The sequence below is a fragment of the Mesocricetus auratus genome, unplaced genomic scaffold (genome assembly GCF_017639785.1).
Source record: "Mesocricetus auratus isolate SY011 unplaced genomic scaffold, BCM_Maur_2.0 Super-Scaffold_100021, whole genome shotgun sequence".
NCBI lineage: Eukaryota > Metazoa > Chordata > Mammalia > Rodentia > Cricetidae > Mesocricetus > Mesocricetus auratus.
Window position 1 is genome coordinate 11309753 of NW_024429202.1, and position 18527 is coordinate 11328279.

General features: G+C 41.0%; 1 protein-coding gene across 1 annotated transcript in view; it reads left to right on the top strand.

The window, feature by feature from the left end:
* The window catches only part of Opn5 (opsin 5), a 50053-nt gene extending 37200 nt beyond the window's left edge, over nt 1-12853 (top strand). The window contains exon 7 of the mRNA XM_021228543.2: nt 12079-12853. Coding sequence (XP_021084202.2) covers nt 12079-12156 — 78 coding nt within the window. The 3' untranslated portion in view covers nt 12157-12853. The remainder of the gene's footprint in view (nt 1-12078) is intronic.
* Nucleotides 12854-18527: the final 5674 nt, after the last annotated feature.

An 18527-nucleotide genomic window follows, 5' to 3' on the forward strand; every position in this document is an offset into this window, starting at 1 on the left:
TTTTCCCCCTTCATATCCAAAGTTATATTTCCTTGTATTTTCTACTTTGAAAGTGCCATTTGCTTCTAGGACCCACCTGACCCACATACATACTTCCAAATGAACAAACCCTAATTTACTGGAGGAAGAGTGAAACATCTGATCCACCTAGAACAAAATGGACCAGGTTTGCCAAGAGGCATGTGGGCTTCACAGAGACTGCCCAGAATTAGCTGTGGGGCTATGCATTTTGAGCCAAATCTATGTGACAGCACAGGCAGATGAAATATTCTAAAGGGCTGGATAATAATGTCATCAAGGCAGTGAGTTACAGTACACATTCCCAGAGTGGATTAGTTGGTACCTTTCACTAAAAATGTGACCCGGTCTGAGACTTGTACAAACACTTCCAAGGGCCTGTGTTGTAGCCATTTGCTGCCAGTGAGAGACAGGTAAACTAGTCAAAGGATAATCCTAGCCTGGAGTAGAGTCTGAGTGTAAAGTATTTGTGAGTTTGTTTGTTTGTGGAGAAAGAGTCAGGCACTCTCACAAAGAGGATATCTCTTCAAACTAGGCAAGACTTTACTCCAAGATGAGAGTACATCCTAGCCCCGTCTTCCATTTTCTGTTACCAATATATGGAGGACCTGAACAGATCTAGAAGACAGCCATTGGATCAGCCTGGGGACTAGACCAGGTGGACACCTGTAGAAAAACAGCTGGCTCATAAGTGTTCATGAGAAGAGCTGACTCAGCCAAAATACATATGAGCTGCTTAAATATGGTAGGAGTTAGAGCAAGAATAGAGGTACATGTCAGCATCGGAGAGCCAGCAGGCAAGAGTATTTCCTAACTTGTTGTGTTGCAGTGGCTGCTATTGCTCAAGGATTTGCCAGTGAAGGCAGGCATTAGAGGACTATGTGGGCAGAGGAGGGCAACAGCTTTTCCCAGAAAAATCTGGGGAAAAAGACAGCTTATAAATGCTGAGATACAAAGGGGTCAGGTATGGATTCTTTAGATTTATTTTCAAATGCTTATCTTGGCCTCACTCTCTAGATAAAACTCCGGTGGTCGTTATTATAGCTGCAACTTAACAGGCACAAAATGAACTACAGGTTCAGTATCTTTCTGCTGTCTCATGCTATAGCACAGTAAATTTCCTTAGAAGTCACATTGATGTTGTATCTTGAGGGTCAGAAATACCTAAATAGTTCTGAATCTAGGGGATTTTCTTCTTTGTTGCCACAGTTAGATGGCAGGAGAGGGGAAGGAGGGGATGATGGAGTCCATTCAGCAGCTTAGTGCCTTGGTTGCAATCAGCATTGTCTGGATGTCATTTAACATGGCTCTTAGTTAGTAGTTTATCAATCAATGCAAGTAATTTTCAAGTAGAAGAAAATCGTTCTTATCAGTCAGGCTGCTGCTGCTGCCGTTTCAGTGTCTTACAAAGAATTTCAGATTAACTTCTAAGTGGCAAAATGGCTAAAATTATAGGAGAAACTATGCTTTCTCAGATCCACCCCACTGTTTTCACTTCAGGTGACAAATATAGATCAGAATTATGGAAAATGTGAGGTAGTGAGTCCCAGATGATAGTCTATGTTATACTGGTTCCAGTGAATACACATGGTCATGGTGTAATCACATTACAGTGGAGATACGATAAAAAGTTGTATAAAAGGTTGAACCAAGTAGAAAATTTCTCCAGGGAAAATATTAACATCTACAAGTTCAGCTCCTATTGTGGTTTAAGTCTGTTTCAGAAGTCTACAAACCATAGCCCTTGGGACTATTTTAAGAAATAAAATTGTATTGGTATGCAATCACTCATTTCCATATTGTCCATTGGTGCTTGTTATTTTGAATAGCTGAGAAACTCTATGTTGCAAAAGGTTTTTAACTCCCCAACCTTTATCTTAGGTTTTATAAAATATGTACTTTTATACTTTATAGAAAATTATTGCCAAAATTTTCTTCATTGTCTAAAAAATCCCAGGGGACATTCTTTGTTTTCCATCAGAAAACTAAGCCATAGAGAATTGATATGGTCTGCTCATGGCAGAGCTCAGTTTCCCCTCTCTTGGTCAGCCTATAGCACTTGTGCTCTACTCTATGATTGGCAGACTTATTCTGCATTTAGATTTTATTATTTCCTTTTGCTTGCTTTAAAATCTTCATCAGTAGTCCCAACAATAGTTTTCTTTCTGTGCTGTAGTTATAAATGCAATAGAGAAACTAAGAGCTGGTTGCCATTCTCTTTAAGACCCTGTGTAATAAGCTCTAACCACATGGGATAAGGAATCAGTTGTATGGGGCTGCAGTCATAGCTGAGAATGACTTCCAGTAGAAGCATCTATTGAGTGCTTTCTTTAGAGGAGGTAGGCACAAAACAAAGTGTGCTTCTTGTATGGAAAGGTAATGGTGTGGCAAAACAAACATGAGTCAGTCGCTGGTTGTATTACATCATGGGAGATTTTACTATTGATGTTACCAAGGGATCTATAGTAATATAAAGAGATTGTTCTGAGCAACATGGTGTGGAGAGGATAATCTTGGAAGAGGTAGTCTCAGGCATGAGTTGTTCAGAAATAGTATTTGAGTAGGTCTTAAAAAAGAGAGTTTTGTGAGGATGAGAACATCACATATTCTAGAAAAGTATTGCCAAGCTGGATAGTATCCAAGTAAAGGAGCTATCAAGGTCTTTGAGTATCATGCCACTAAGGCCAAAAGCTTCCATTGTTTTTACTTGGCGTGGAAAAACTGAGTTTTTAATGCATGTAAGCTATTTTAGATTTCTATTTTTAGATGATGGACACATGGGGCTGTGTTTTGGTCCAAGTAAGGCCCTGTATCAGAACTGCCTGCTATGCTTACTTAATATGTGAATGTCCTGGTCCCATTCCACAACCTGTGGACTGGTATCTGTGTGTCTATATTCAAGTGCATGTCCTAGCTAATTCTCATGCAGTCAATGGTTTAGAAATTGATGTCATATAAAGGCTGATGAAGGCCCAAATAGTGGTTCCTGGTATGTAGAAGAAGGAGAGTTAAAAATTAGAACTATTTTAGAAGTAAAAATGAGTAAGTGTTGATGCTGGGTTGACACGGACATCGAAATAAATACCATTTCTTATTTAAAAACTCCAGGCTTAGGTTATTGACATGAAGTAGAGAATTTCTTCCCTTCCCATTCAGAACCCTGCAGTATTTCAATTCATGGACCTGCCTGAGAGCTTTCCTCCTGTTCACTCTGAAATGAAACATGCCAGTCAGCTTGGAAACAAATGCTCGGTTTATTTCCCCAGGATTCAAAACTATGCCCAGAACAGTAGGATGCAATGTGTATTTATACATATTTGCAGTTAAGAGTCTGATACACAAGATGCCTGTTCATTAAACTGATTTAGCATATGTGAGACAGATCTGGCACATGGTCATTCAGTTTAATTAAGAAATCTGTTCTGTGGGCAGATTGTCCGCTAGAGAACCAATGAAGACCTGTTCAGTAACCGCCATTACGAAGATGCTCCCCACCCATGGGAGAATGTTATTTGATTAATTTTCCCCCCAGATCATGACTACACAGTGCCACAAACTCACTGTCATTGAAAGTGGTCCCCCATATGTGTTCAAAGGACAAGCACAAGGACAGATTACTTTAACTATTCTGAATTCACAAGAGAATAACTCAGAGCTTGTCTTAACTCCAGCACAGTCTTAAGCAGCATGCATAATGGAAAAAACGTGGTTAAACCATTTGTCAGAAGTAGTTTCAGCCCCTGGTTATATCACCTTGGCTCCATTAGCAACTGTCTTGTAATATTGAGTAAGTCATGAGTCTAGTCCTCAGGGCACTTATTCTATAACAAGAAAGGCTGAGTTAGGGAATGGAGTTAGCCTTCAAGGAGGAAGTTTGACTTTTCCAGACTCTAAACCAATGCATTAAACTTCCAAGCATAGGTTGAGGGGTAACAACTGGCCTGACCAGAAAGAAGCTAGAGAACTCCTTGTTCCCAGTGGATGCATGGGCATATAACATAGCTCAAGGGACCAGGCACGAGGTTTTGGACAAATCTGTAGTCAGCTTCAAGAAGGGTGAATTTCATTCTAGGTGATGATTAGAAGACAAGGAAATGTTGGGTGATGATGAATGTGGCTTAGAGAGAAGAGTCTGATGTATAGCTGTTGTCGTTAGAAGGTTCAGAAAGGCAGTTGAATGAAAGGCACTTACGTACCAGATTCTGCAAGAGAAGCTGTCCTTGAGAAGAGGACCCACACAGCGTTTATCCTTTTGCTATATATGGGACACGTAGGGCTGCGTTTAATTTTGTGCTTTTTGCTGAAGCCTAAGTTTTGCTTCACTACAAGGGGGGATAATTACCTTGCCCTTTGAAAAGAGCACACCCAAAATGCTTATCCCGTATGTGGTATCTGCTGAGGAGGTGGCTTACAAATGTTAGGCTTTTGATTTCTCACTTATACCCTATTTAATAAACAATGTAAAGCAATGGCATGGCCTAGCAGCATCACAGCCCACAGCTTGACTAAGGGTGCCAGGCCATGTGTCTGCCTGACTTGTTTTTATCATGCAGATGTGAATGTGGATTGATCAAAATGTATTTTTTTTGTGGATGGAAATGCAGTGTGGATTCATGTAGGTAGGTAGACATGTCCATTTTTGAACACTGAATTACTTCTTCTTAAGACCCCTGAGGATGTCCCTCCTTCAAGACTTTGGGAAATTCACAGTCAAAGCAGGTTAACCTATTGTAGGCTTGGAGAGCCACCGTCTCCATGACTCAGTATAACAGGATTTTGTTTTAACCTGTAAACTAGAACAAAAGTGGCAACCTTAATTTTAGAGGTAGCTCTTAGGTAAAGAAGAAAGTCATGGTGCCTGGCTGGGGGAAAGAGGAAGCAGGAGCTTTAGAAGGTGGAAACAAACTCAAGTGCCTTATAAATTTTGATTGCATTATAAATACAAGCTACATGAAAGGAGAATGGCCCTCTAGGAGTCCGTGAAATTGGCCAGTTGGGAGACGACTAATACCCATACACAAACCTTAGTGATGGGGAGGTTAGTAAATGCACCAAAGTGAGTTTAAGCCATAAAATACATGACTCACCTATACAAGTACCTTAATTGCTCATAATGAGAAAGAACGTGGTGCATTTTAAAACAACAGCATTTGGAACAAAAGAACATTTAGGGAGAATTTGTTCGAGAGGCCAAATGTAATCGCTGCTTACTGATTTCACTTTTAGTAGTAAAGATAATTCTTACAATGAATTAGCATTTTGGCAGGTGAAATGGATTCTGGTCCCAAGGAAACCTTAGGATTCCCTGGCAGTTGGAAACCCCAAAGACTGTTTCAGTTAAAATGTAGACTTTGGATATTCCCTATGTGGAAAGAAGTGGCGATAGGGTGGGAGGCTAGGGGCGGGGGAGGATGATGGGAGGGTGCAGGAGGAGGGGAGGGAGAGGGAACTGGGATTGATATGTGAAGCAAGCTATTTAAAATTAAAGTAATAAAAAATGTAGACTAGACACAGGTCTTCAAGTCAAGTTCACTACTGCACAGGTGCTGATTATGTTATTAGTCCTGTCAAAATTTCACTTGACTTTGAATACAGTAGCATATCTGGCAGGCAGCTAAGAGAGAAGACTACTTTAAAGATGCAATTTATGCTCTGGGTTTAAAATGCAAACTCTTTGCTGAAAGGTTCAGCGTGACCAGCGATGCTCTAGTATCCCATCCCCCCCCCGCCCCGCCACATGGACTTGTGTTGAATGTTATCAACACGAATAGTCACTGCTCACCATGAGTCACTGCTTTTGGTTTTAAAGTGGGAGAAGAACTTCACCCCCAAGTCTGTTAAAGAAGCAAATTACTTACCTCTGCTTGAATAGGAGTGTAAACCCCAGGGCAGTAGCCGTTTTCCTTAGATTTGATGTATAAATGAAAAGATGGCGGCTGGAGAGATGGCGCAGAGGATTCTGGTACCCAGTGCCAAGTCTGCTCAGCTGAGATCGATTTCTGGGACCCACACTGCGGAGGGAAGAAGAGAACTAACTCAGGCAAGTTTTCCTCTACCCTCTGCTTGCATGCCACAGGACAGGAATGCTCCCCCTGAATGCACAGAATAAATACATTAAATGTAATACACTAAAAATGTGGGAACTTGGCTGTAGGTCCACATGTATTTCTTTTCCTGTTTTATTAAATGTACTTTCTAAGACTCCCATGGAACTTCTTAGACGTGCGTGAACGAGGACGCATAGTGTGAACACTGTAATGAGGTATTTTATATTCATGACCCAGCTTCAGCAATGGCCAATTGCACGCAACCTTTCTTCTTCTGTAAGCCTGACTAGAGGGCGAGCAGAAACAGAAATTTCACAGGAAGGAAGCAAGTGCCCTGAAATCCAGTGAGCTAGAAACGGAAACTAGATTTGTGTGTTTCGAGTGGGGGAAGCACTTTGCTGTGGTAGGTAGGCATGCAGAGGTCTGAGCGGGTTCTCCTCTGTGAAGCTCTCCGGGATTGAACTCGGCTTTGCAGGCTCGATGGCAGGTGCCTGCTGAATCCCTCTGGGAGCCCTCTTTCTCATATTTTTGAGGAACTTAACATCATAGTGTAATGAAGATCTGATTCGTGATAGCAGTATTTCTTGAAGTTTGACTCCCTGAATCCCAGTCCTGCAACATTTCTGCAGAATGGAAACGTTTTAACCTTTAAACATGTCGTGCAAAGCATAGATAATGTGGCCTCCATCTTGAAGAGCTGGCCTGTGCACTAATGGTATTAGCATATTCATGCTCTCCTCATTGGAATTTATCCATTTCTAAACTTAGTTGGATCTGGAAATCCTTGTCATAGGGAAGACATTAGAAGAGGTAATATTTCTAACCCTGATCAGGCACTCACTGTGTGCCGAACTCCATGTTAAATCTTCCTGTATGGGCTAGTTCCTTCAGTTAATCCTCACCTAGACAGTCAAGTTCATCGGGATTTACTCGTGAACGTATCATGCCCATTTCAGAAGAGGAAATTGAGACACGGGGAATGCTTCCATAGCACGTGAACTTGTGCAGGGTTTTCTGGGGCTGTGTGACACCCCTTGAGCCTGAGTTCTCAAGCACTACACTTCATGTGACAGGGCAGTTTATAGCAGTTGGTGACCTGAGGGACCTTTGGTGTTTCTGACATAATTTGGATTCCTTTTAGCAACAAGGAACAATAAAAGCATTTGGCAAGAGACGCTAGAATTTTTTGTTTAACAGTTACTTTTCAGTTCCCATTGCATTGTGAGCTCTTGTTAAAGCTCCCTTGTCTTAACTAAACTACCCAATGCCTTGTGAAAAGGGGAGGAAGGATTGACTTTTCCGGGTCAGCATCTAATGGAGAGAAAGTGCATGCCTCACCAAGGTCACAAGCACATCTTGGGACTGGAATTAGAACTTTTTCTGTCCAGGATGAGTTTCTTTTGGGTGCATAGACAGAATGCATCTATCATAAATAGAGTGTACCCCCAAACCTGTATTGTTCTGGTTGATATGACTTGGAAGGCTGAGGACCAGGACATGGGGTATCACCTTTATCCAAACCCATTGCATCCAGGTAAATGTTCTACTGGGAACACTTTTCTCAGAATCTCTCAGAGGCAGGAGCTCAAGCTTTCATTAGCATTTAAGGAAACCTGGGGCTGACCTGTAAATGGCTATGGCATCCCTTCCTTCATTCCGACCATGGAGACCCATTGATGCTCATGATGCTCATTGTGATGCCTACCACCCCTGTTGTGCTTGTAAACTCTAGTCCTTGTCTCCTGTGTGACATAGCCTCTGTGCAATCCGTTCATTAATGGACTTATCCATGATGTCTTCAGAAAGGCCAGAATAGAATCATGGAAGGGACATGTCTCACTCATGTGGTTCACTCTTCAAGGTCAAGGTGTTGCCTCCTAGGTAACATGCTAATTATGTTATCTAATGAATACAAACTTATGCATAAACTTACAAGTATACAGTTCTGTTCAATGCATCATGGGAAGCAGGATGGTTGTATGATGGCTACAGAGAATTAAGCACCAACATTAGCAGAGCTTTTGCAAAAACAAAACAACAACAACAACAAAAAACTAGCAAAAAAAAACTCCCCCACCACCCAAAGCAAAATAACAACCCCCAAACCTCTAATTCATGGAGCTTTCACTCTGGCTTAGCTACACTTGCATGGAGATAGGGAACATTTGGCTGAATGGCCGCATTATCAGTTCATTCAAGTAGGTCAAGGTAAGCAAATGTGATTTCTTTTTCCCCCACGTGCTTACCAAGGATAATTCAGTCAACCTTAGTGTTGTATGTATCTGGGCCATAAAATTATGTAATAAGCAATCATTCATCGCAGATGATTAAAAAGGAATGTCTCTAGGTAGATTAAAAGAGTGAAGATTCTTGATCCCATTACTTATTATACCCGCTCTCATAATTATGAGGGGGTAAACTTACAGCTTGCTGTTAAAAAGACAGTGCCATCAAAATTCGTCAGACAGCATTGATGCTGCTGTTGGCTCTGCAGGGCTGAGGAGTTGCTTCTTATGCTTTCACAGTTAGTCCTTGGGAGAATAACCCTGTGAGCCTTGGCGTGCTTATCTTAAAACTGGCATATAACCCTTAAATTACTTTTTGGTGATCAAATGATATAACATATGGACCTGCCAAGTCCTACATGTAATTAAAAAAATGGAAATGGCCACAAGTACTTTCTCCTAAGACATGATGAATATCACAGCAAGGCAGCAATAGAACTAGAGAGCTCACCATGTATCCAGGCTTTTCCTCTTCCAGAGCACCTGTAAGCTAATTGGATGTTTTCTAAAGTATCTCCCAAATGCATGTCATCCCACAATAGTATTATTCTGGGAAAGGGAACCTTAGAGTACAGCGTGAATTGTTAACATGCTGAGGGTTACTTCAGATGAATTTGTTAAAGAGATAGAAAGTTGGCAGTGACAACTTCATAAATAGGAAGACAAGAGACTTAGGGACTGGATCACTGGGTAAGTCATTTGCTGCCCGCACATGAGGGTTTAAGTTTTTGGATTTGTCCTCAGTACCTACAAAAAGTCAGGTGTGTCTGCACACTTTTAATCCTAGTACTGGGTAAGGTAGGGTGTTCAGGAGGATTGCTGGGGTTGCTGGTTTCCAGCTTAGCTCTAGGTTCAATGAGAGATCCTCTCTAAAAAGGCAAAGAATGGTAGAGCTGGACCTTTGCTTCCTTCTCTGGCTTCCAAGAGCAAATGCAGAGGTATGCAACCAAGTCCCATACACCATTCACACAAACACCATACTAATACACACACCACACTCTCACATATAGCCCCCACACACACATAAGAATTTTAAAAGGAGGAAGAGTAAATGCATCCTCTTTCCAAACCAAAGGGGAATGCATGACTGGAAGTCTGAGGACACAGGCTTGGGAACAGGATGTGTAAGGATGCAGCTTATAGTCCGTTGGGGGAGACTGAAAGGAGAAACCAGGAAAAGTGTTCAGCACAGTGGATGTGGAGAGGGGAGGGGAGAGGTTCCCCCGATCTGAAGATGAGCTCTGTAGTTCTCTGTCTCATAATTTTCATGTGTTATCACCATACTATTCTGGTGTGATTCAAGAATCTCTCAAGGTCCGAATGAAGCATTGCTACTCATTTACTTCAGAGTAAAAAACAGGCTTTCTTGGACCACCATTCCTCAAATCATGACACGGAGACAGTATTAACTATGAATGTTTGACCTTAATTTAGGCTTGTCCCATATCTCTTATACATTAAACTAACCTGTTCCCCTTCATCTCGGGGATTTTACCTTTCTTTCATTCTGTATCTTCTACTTTGTGTCTGACTGGCTGGCAGCTACCTGGCTGTCTGACCCTGGGCATCTCCTTCTTTTTCTCCCTCATTCTTTCCTCTTGTTCCTGTGAACCTAGATTCCTCTTCCTACTTATTTTCTCTGCCCACCAGCCCTGCCTATCCCTCTCCTGTCTAGGTATTGGTTATTCAGCTTTTCATTAGACAATCAAGTGCCTTAGGCAGGCAAGGCGAAGCAGCAACACACCTTTACATAATTAAACAAATGCCGTATCAACAAATGTAACACATCTTTACCTAGTTAAAGTAATATCCCACAGCAGAGTAAGACATATAGATTACAAATATTTTGAGTGACAAGTTGAATTCTTGGTGGAAAACTCTTTCTTCCTTAATTAAGTTTGTTATAATGTTGAGAGGAAAGCAAATACAGACAGGCATATGTTAGTTCACTCTAAAGAGGCTATAAATATTCTTCCAAACTATCAGGGAGAATTTTTAATTTTTTTGTTATTAATACAAATTTATTGGCACAAATAGAACAATAAGACACATGTAAAAAAGTAAAAATAATCCATCACTCTCCTTTATTATTTTATTGGTATTTGGAGAACGATGTGTGTCATCTAAAAAATTCCTTATCTCATATATAAGCCAAACACTTTAAAGAGGCAAAACATCAGAAAAAACCAGGAAATCCCCAAAACACTTCAGACTTTTCATTGTTAAAGACAACCAAAAGTGGGTTGAATTAGAAGAATCCAGATTGAAGGCTTAGTGATAGAGTCTAGGGGAGGTCATCAGAAGGCATTGAGAAAAACATATTCGAAAGATCTTTCTAGAACCATTGACTTTCCAGGATCCTAGATGCTAATCAGACTTCTTCCATTAACATCCCCATTTCCTTAATCAAACTTTACAGAGGAAACTATGTGATGGTGTGTCAGTCATTGATTATCTCGTAACATTAGTTCTTATCAGCAGAGTGTATTTAATAGATGTCTGTGAGGAGAGTAAAGGAAATCAAGGGAATGAGACATGGTCCTACTGCCATAGAAATCCAAGGGTGTAGGGTTAGGTAAACAGCAAGAGAAAGTAGTGGAGTGAATTGACAATATTGTATACTTGCTGTATGTGGTTTTTTCTCTGTTGGGAGGATAAGGGAGGGGTGTCTGGAGCAAATTCACAGCTGGACAAGCTGGGACTGAGGAGGTGATCATGCTTCAGATATGTTTATGTTTCTTCCTGGTGAGTGTAGCTTGGAGAAGGACTGGGTTAGAATCTTCAACTTGAGATACACTGGAGGCATAATTCTATTACTCCAAAGTTATTTATTTTCAGTCATTTTAGGGGTGGTGTCATCTTGACATGTAGTGCATTGTCTGAAATGTGAAATGATAAACTAATATTATTATAGATATGCAACATATGTTTCTACTTCATGGGAAAATTGAAGAGAATAACTATTTGTTTATTTATCATCTATATACATCCATCTACATATCATCCATTCATCTATTTAAATATACGCATGTATATATGTATCTTTGCATACACATGTGTATTCTTGGGTACAAAAGATCCATCTTCCATCTCAGGATTTTGTAAAGATATATGGTAATAATTGCATTATATTTGAGGTTTTTCTGAATATGGGCTGTATTCTTGTGGTTCTTTGTTTTACTTCAAAAGCAGCAGAATGTCTTACCATAACACCATAGTTCATTTTGGTTTTGACTTCAGCTGAGTTCAGATTCTATCCTTGAAGCTCTTGCTTTCCCATTGGGCTTCATCTTTAGGGTCCACCTGGAGGGCCCTAAGGTAAGCATTAAACATTTCTGCTCCAGTGGTCATTGTTCAAATGTGGGTAAATCCATACAAATCCAAGTCTGGCTTCAGGGAGTATGGGTTGGGGTTGTAGATCATTGATTCTTAACCTGTGAGTCGCAACCCTTTGGGGTCACATATCAGATATCCTGCATATTAGATATTTACATTAAAATTCACAACATCAGCAAAATTGCAGTCATAAAGTAGTAGAGGGATAATGCCATGGTTTGGGGGGGGATCACTACAACACAAGGAGCTGTGTTCAAGGGTTGCAGCATCAGCAAGGTTGAGAACCACTGCTCTACACCACGCTGCGTCTGTGAGTAGTACTGGGAAGCTGTTGCAGACAGCCTGGCATTAGCAGACGTGCACCTCAAAAATGTTGTTGTTCTCTCAAACAGAGCAGTTCCAGATTTACTAGTGCCCATGTTATGGATGGAGAGAGTCACAGTAATGATGGTGACTGTGACAAGAAATAAGCATCTGTGTTCTGAGGCCGAGAAACCCCGCACCTGTCCGTCAGGGCTTCAGAAATAAGTGGCCAGCTTCAATATACTCTTTGAAATGCTGAAAAAAAACTTGTAGTGTATTCTTTGCATTTGTTTTTAAGTTTGAGAAACTATATGGTCAGTGTTGACTGCAGTGTTGATATTGAAGTTTAATCATGAGCACATAGCATGTGAAGTGTCCACTCTTTAGTCTCTGTAGATGATTAAAGTGGTCCAAGATGGAAAGCACATCCTAAGCCATGGGAATGTGCATCGTACCTTAAGCTTCCTACTCATTGTGATAGTAATTGAGCTTATTGATGCGTTAACCACTGTGAACGTGCCCTTGAAACCATCAACCACCTATTCCTGTAGATGGTTAGAATTTGGACCATTTATCTGGGAAATTTCTAAAAGAGTCCTCTGTCAAGTCAACCTGTACATAGCACTTGTAAGTACTCTCTATGAGAACATTCAGAAGATGGCTTAGTGTCTGACTCCCTGGTTTTGTCCCAGCTGTGTGTCAGCTGAAGAACAGATTGTTGAGTGTACTGGCAAAGGGTGGAGTAGTACCTTTCATCTTTGTCCATTTTTCTTCGCACACTGGAAATAATTTTCTTTTGAAGCCACAGCTGCTGTTCAAGTACATTTTTTAAATAAAGAAAATATATTGTACCAACATTCTGAACCATTTTTGTGTTGTTGGCATTGTTTGTTTTGCATCTAAAGAATCAGCAATATTGTGCAACTCTGACAGGACTACAATAAGGGTACCTTACATTAAGGGAACCAGCCAAACTTCACAATTTGGTAATTCTCCATTTGCCCATAATGGTGATTTGTGTTGACTTCTCTAAAAGCATAGAGCTTAGGGGATGGGAATATTTCTTTTTGTTTTTTATTTCTTCATTTTCCCTTTTATTGAAAATAGTGTTTCTCTCATATAATACATAGTAAAACAAAGCCTAATATATCAAAATAGTACAAAACACAGAAGGAAAAGTGCCCAAGGAATTATAGATGCAGAGACCTACTTGTTTGCACAATTCCATAAAAAAACACTAAACTGGAAGCCATACTATACATGCGAAGGATCTCTAAACCCTTGAAATGGCATTATGAGGCAAGGAACCACCAATGATGCTGTTGAGTTAGTTTCCTATTAGCCATCTAGATGATCCCTCAATGCACAACACCATGAGCTCTTTCCACCAACCAGGCCACCCTGCTGACAGCCCACTTCATCATTGTATGAACTGTTGAGGAAGTGAGCACCCTGATGATTCAATCATGTCTCAGTGGCACTAGCTGGGGACCAACCTGTCAATGCATGAACATTGGTGAGGGACATCATATCCGAACTGTAACACAAGAAAACAAACAGTTGGCCAAAAAGAAGTGTGCGAAATGCATTATTGCTAGAAGCACAAAATCTCAACCCAGACATCTTTTAAAACTTAAAAGGGGTCTGTTACTGACAGACACTATGTGTCTCAGTGATGGAACTTTCACTGAGCACATGCCATGCCCTAAGCATAATCTCCAGGACTCACTGCAAAATAATAATAAAATGTGGTATTAATTTTCACTTTTATTGAAAGTAGGGTTTTCCCTCACATACTATGTCATGGTTATGATTTCCCTCCCTCTGCTACTCCCAATTCCTCTCTATCTCCCCTCCTATTTGGCTCCACCCTCTTTCTGTCTCTCATTAGAAAAACAAACAGGTTTCTAAGGGACAATACTAAAATAAATAGGATAAAACAAAAAACAACACATTGGAATTAAACTAGACAAACAAACAGAAGGAAAAGAGACCAAGAGAAAGTACCACTTGCTCACACACTCAGAACACTGGAAGCCATAACAGAGTCATAACACAAACACACACACACACACACACACACACACTACTGTAGGGTAAAATGAGAGAAGGAAAATATGAAAACAAAAATGTAAAACAGTAAGACAAAGTTAGAAAAAGAAAAAGCCCTAACATGACATTGTGAGACAAGGGACTTCCAAAAATGCCATTGAGTCTGTTTTCTGTGGCCGTCTACGGCAGAGTGTGCAGCCTACCCTTAAGAGTAGTTTGTTTCCCAGTGAGACTCTTTTCATTTGCAAGTGGTTATTAACTGGAGATAGCTTCTGGGTTAAGGGTAGGGGTATTTGTCCCTTCCCCTTTCAGCTCCATGAACCCATTTGTTGCAGACCTGTGCAGGCTCTTGTGAGTGTTGTCTCAGTCTCTGAGACTTCATATGTGTGTTCATCATGTTGATTTAGAGGGCCTTGATTTCTTGGTGTCCTCCATCCCTTCTGGATCTTAGACGCTTCCCACCTCTTCAGCCATCATCAGAGAAGCTTCTTCCTCCAGCAGATGGGAACACACACAGAGACCCACAGGCAGACACTGTGTAAAGAGAGAGCCCTCTGCACATTCAGTCCTGAGTGAGCTGTCTCCGTGGGATTCCTCTCCTCAGGGCTCAGGGAATGCTGAGTAAAAAGAGGCAGGGTGTGAGAGCCACTGAGAGATGGAGGACACCGAGGGAAAGAGATCCCATGAACCAACAGGATTAATAGACACAGATTCACAGAGACTGAGGCAGCATTCACAGAGCCTGTGTGGGTCTGCACCAGGTCCTCTGTGTACATGTTATAAATTCCAGTTTGGTGTTTTCACGGGGTTCCCGAGAGTATGAATGAGTGGGCCTCTTGTTTCTTGTGCCTTCTTTGGTCTCCTTTCTTTCGGTTTGTTTGTCCTGTCCAACTCTGATGTGACAGTTTTTGTTTTATCTTCTATTTTAGGTTGTTATATTTTATTATTATCCCCGAGAAGCCTGTTCTTTTCTAATGAGAGACAGAAAGGGGGTGGATCCAGATGGGAGGGGAGAAGAGGGAGGAGAAACCACAATTAGGGAACATGGTATAAGAAAAGGATAGGTTTTCAATGAGAGGGAACAATTTCAAACCATTCTGAGAATTTCAGAAAGCAGCACCTCCGAAGAGGGTATGCTTATGAGTGCTTATGCTTGGCGTGGAACAGCAGGAGAAGGAAGAAATAAGATCAGCATAGACACAGAAGTAAATCCAGATGCATGCGTGACAGCTGCATTTTTAAACCATTTAGAATATTATTATTGACAAGTGTACTCTTTTTCTCAAACCAAAGTCCATGCCATGCCACAGAGCATTAAACAAATAAAAACTTTCCCCTCACCCTCAAGCCTCTGCTGTTTTGTACTCTAAAAGCTTGTGTCATGACGCATGTGTCCCCCAGAGGGACTTTGCCCCATGCAATCTTTCAGGGTCAGACACCTTTCACTTTGTGAAACACCTGTCTTCAGTCTGCCATCCCTGCTGCAGAGGGTAAATGAGTGCAGAAGCTCAAAGGGTGTGATGTTGTGTGTCCTGCCATGTTTATGTCGCAATCCCCTCACTGTCCACTAGCCAGCGCTGTCCTATGACTCAATCCAACTGCGACAAAGTACAGAAAACTGAGCCTTACTGAAAATCTAAGAAAAAAAATGCAGAGATTTTGTTGAACATGTCCCTGTGGTTTGTTCTCTGCTTTGTTAACAGTAAGGGCATCATCTCTGAAGATTTTAAAGTCCTTATTAGTATGTAAAAGGGGAATGGATTGCTGTTCATTATTTATTTGAGTTTTAAAATATCCTGTCTTTTACTTTTGAAATTGTATTATTTCCCCCTCCCCTTTTCTTCCTCCAAATCCTCTCACTACCCCTTCTTGATATTTTTCAGATTCATAGCCTCATTTTTCATTAATTGCTTTTTAGAAGATGTATTTTTCTTTATTTTTTAATTTATGTGTATGCATTGGGGTCTGTGTATGAGAGCATGTGTCCAAGGAGACCACAAGGGGGCATCAGATCTGGAACCGGAGACACAGCGCTTTGTGAGCATCCCACGATAGGTGCTGGACTCTGAACTCTGGTCCTCTGCAAGAGCAACACAAGCCCTTGACTTCTGAGCAATCTTTGCAGCCCCTAACATGTGTTTCTTCTTCTTTCTCCTCCTCCTCCTCCTCTTCCTCTTCTTCTTCTTCCTCCTCCTCCTCTTCCTCCTCCTCCTCCTTCCTCCTCCTCTTCTTCCTCCTCCTCCTCCTCCTCTTCCTCTTCTTCTTCCTCCTCCTCCTCTTCCTCCTCCTCCTCCTTCTTCTTCTTCTTCTTCTTCTTCTTCTTCTTCTTCTTCTTCTTCTTCTTCTTCTTCTTCTTCTTCTTCTTCTTCTTCCTCCTCCTCCTTCCTCCTCCCCTTCATCCTCCTCCTCCTCCTCTTCCTCTTCTTCTTCCTTCTCCTCCTCCTCCTTCTTCCTCCTTCCTCCTCCTCCTCTTCCTCCTCCTCCTCCTTCTCTTCCTCCTCCTTAACACAAGCCCTTGACTGCTGAGCAATCTCTGCAGCCCCTAACGTGTTTCTTCCTCCTCCTCCTCCTTCTCCTCCTCCTCATTCTTGTCATAATAATATTTATTGTTGTTATTTATTATTATTACTATTAGTTCTCCTCTTGCTCCTCCTTCAGAGATTATTTATTCATTTTCATTTTTACGTGTGTTTGCCTGAGTACAGGAGCCCACAGAGGACACAGGGCATTGGATCACATGGGGTTGGAGTTACAGCAAGTAACCTCTGTCCTCTGCAAGAGCAGTGAGCTATCTCTCTAGCCCCCATTAAGTTATATTTTTAAGTTATAAAGCACACATATCCTCAGGACTTGGTTCTCCTCCGCCTCACTGTGGGATTCTATGACCTAACTTAGGTTGTCAGCTTACTGAGCCATCTTGCCAGCCTTTCATTGAGTTATTATATACGACAGAATCTACAATGCTCATCCAACCCTTTCCTTAATGGCCTTTAATATACGAGATAGATTTTCTTATTATCCCTCAGCCATAGAAGATAAAAGTGAGATTCAATCAAGAACATCTTGGTTAGTGTTAGTCACCTGCAGCTGGAGCCTGTGCTCTTACCATACCGTATTGTTTCTCCAACAATGTCCTCCTTATATATATCCACTTGGGTTGACTCTCTGTCTTGACTCAGAGCAGGTGTTTTGCCCATCTGTGCATGACATCATGATGAATGGGGAGTGGTAAAATACCTGCCTCCTACTCTCTTGGCATTTCAAGCCAAATGTGGTAGCACTGTAACACTGTTAAATCCAGAACAATATCCTTATCATTTAAACACGATTTTTTGGGGGGGGAGATGGGTAATATATTCACATGGTTTAGCTTTTAAAAGATGAAAGAATCCAGAATGAAAAATCCACTAACCATTTATATCCCTCTCCACACGTTTCCTGACACGAAGCAATTATTATTTATTTATACACAAGATCCACAGCCAGGCTGACAATTCTCCAGAAGATCGGTAGGAACTTCAAGCTGATATTTAAATTAGTACTTTAATTACTGACTTTGATGTTTTGCTGGCAGTTGTAACTTGAGTATTATGGTCAAGACAGAGATAGATAACAATCTTGGCCATGTCAGAATAAAGTTGATACTTAAAAACTGAAAATGTGGTCAGTGACATAAAGTTCAAGAGTTCTTATTCCAGGCATGCTTTTATTTAGATACTGGGCCTGCTGTCACTCCTCTCAGTTTTGCAGAGCACAGATCCAAATAATGATTATATTTGTAATCATTGTAGCATTGTCAGAAGGAATTATAACACAAACCTCATAAATCTAGTTTATATATTTTAAATGTAGAATCATGCTTCAGCTTATGTCCTTATTCTTAATTTTGAAATATAAACCAACATCGCAGGTTTATGGATATAATCATCAGATGTTTTTACAATGCTCATGGCAACATTTAAATTAGACAATAAAAGATAATAATAGCTCAAATAAGCCAGAAGTTAATTTTTCTGCTCAGGGGTCTAATGCTATCTGGATAATGTATTGTCTTCCAGCAGAGACCCTGGCTCCTTCTACCTGTGACTCAGTCATTCTCAATGGTTAAAATAAAAAACATTCTTAATATTCAAATGGCTGGATGAGCAAACCCTGTCACTTCCAAACTTCCATCACATGGCTGGAGGCTGGAGGGTTAAAAGTGTAAGACATCAAGTACATGCGTCTTAAGGACACACCTTGGATGTCCATATAACACCCTACACAATCCTTTTGTCAGAACTCAGCCACATGATCACATCTGATTACACTGATGACTAAGAAAACTGCTTTTCCTATTCCGAGGGTATGGTTTTTTTCAATAGCTAATATAAAGGGTTAAATCAATAAGACGAGAGAATGGGGGGACACAAAGCAGTTCCTGTCACATCTGACAACTGATACTAAGCTTGCACCATCATGCAGTCACACCATCACCTACCCCTCC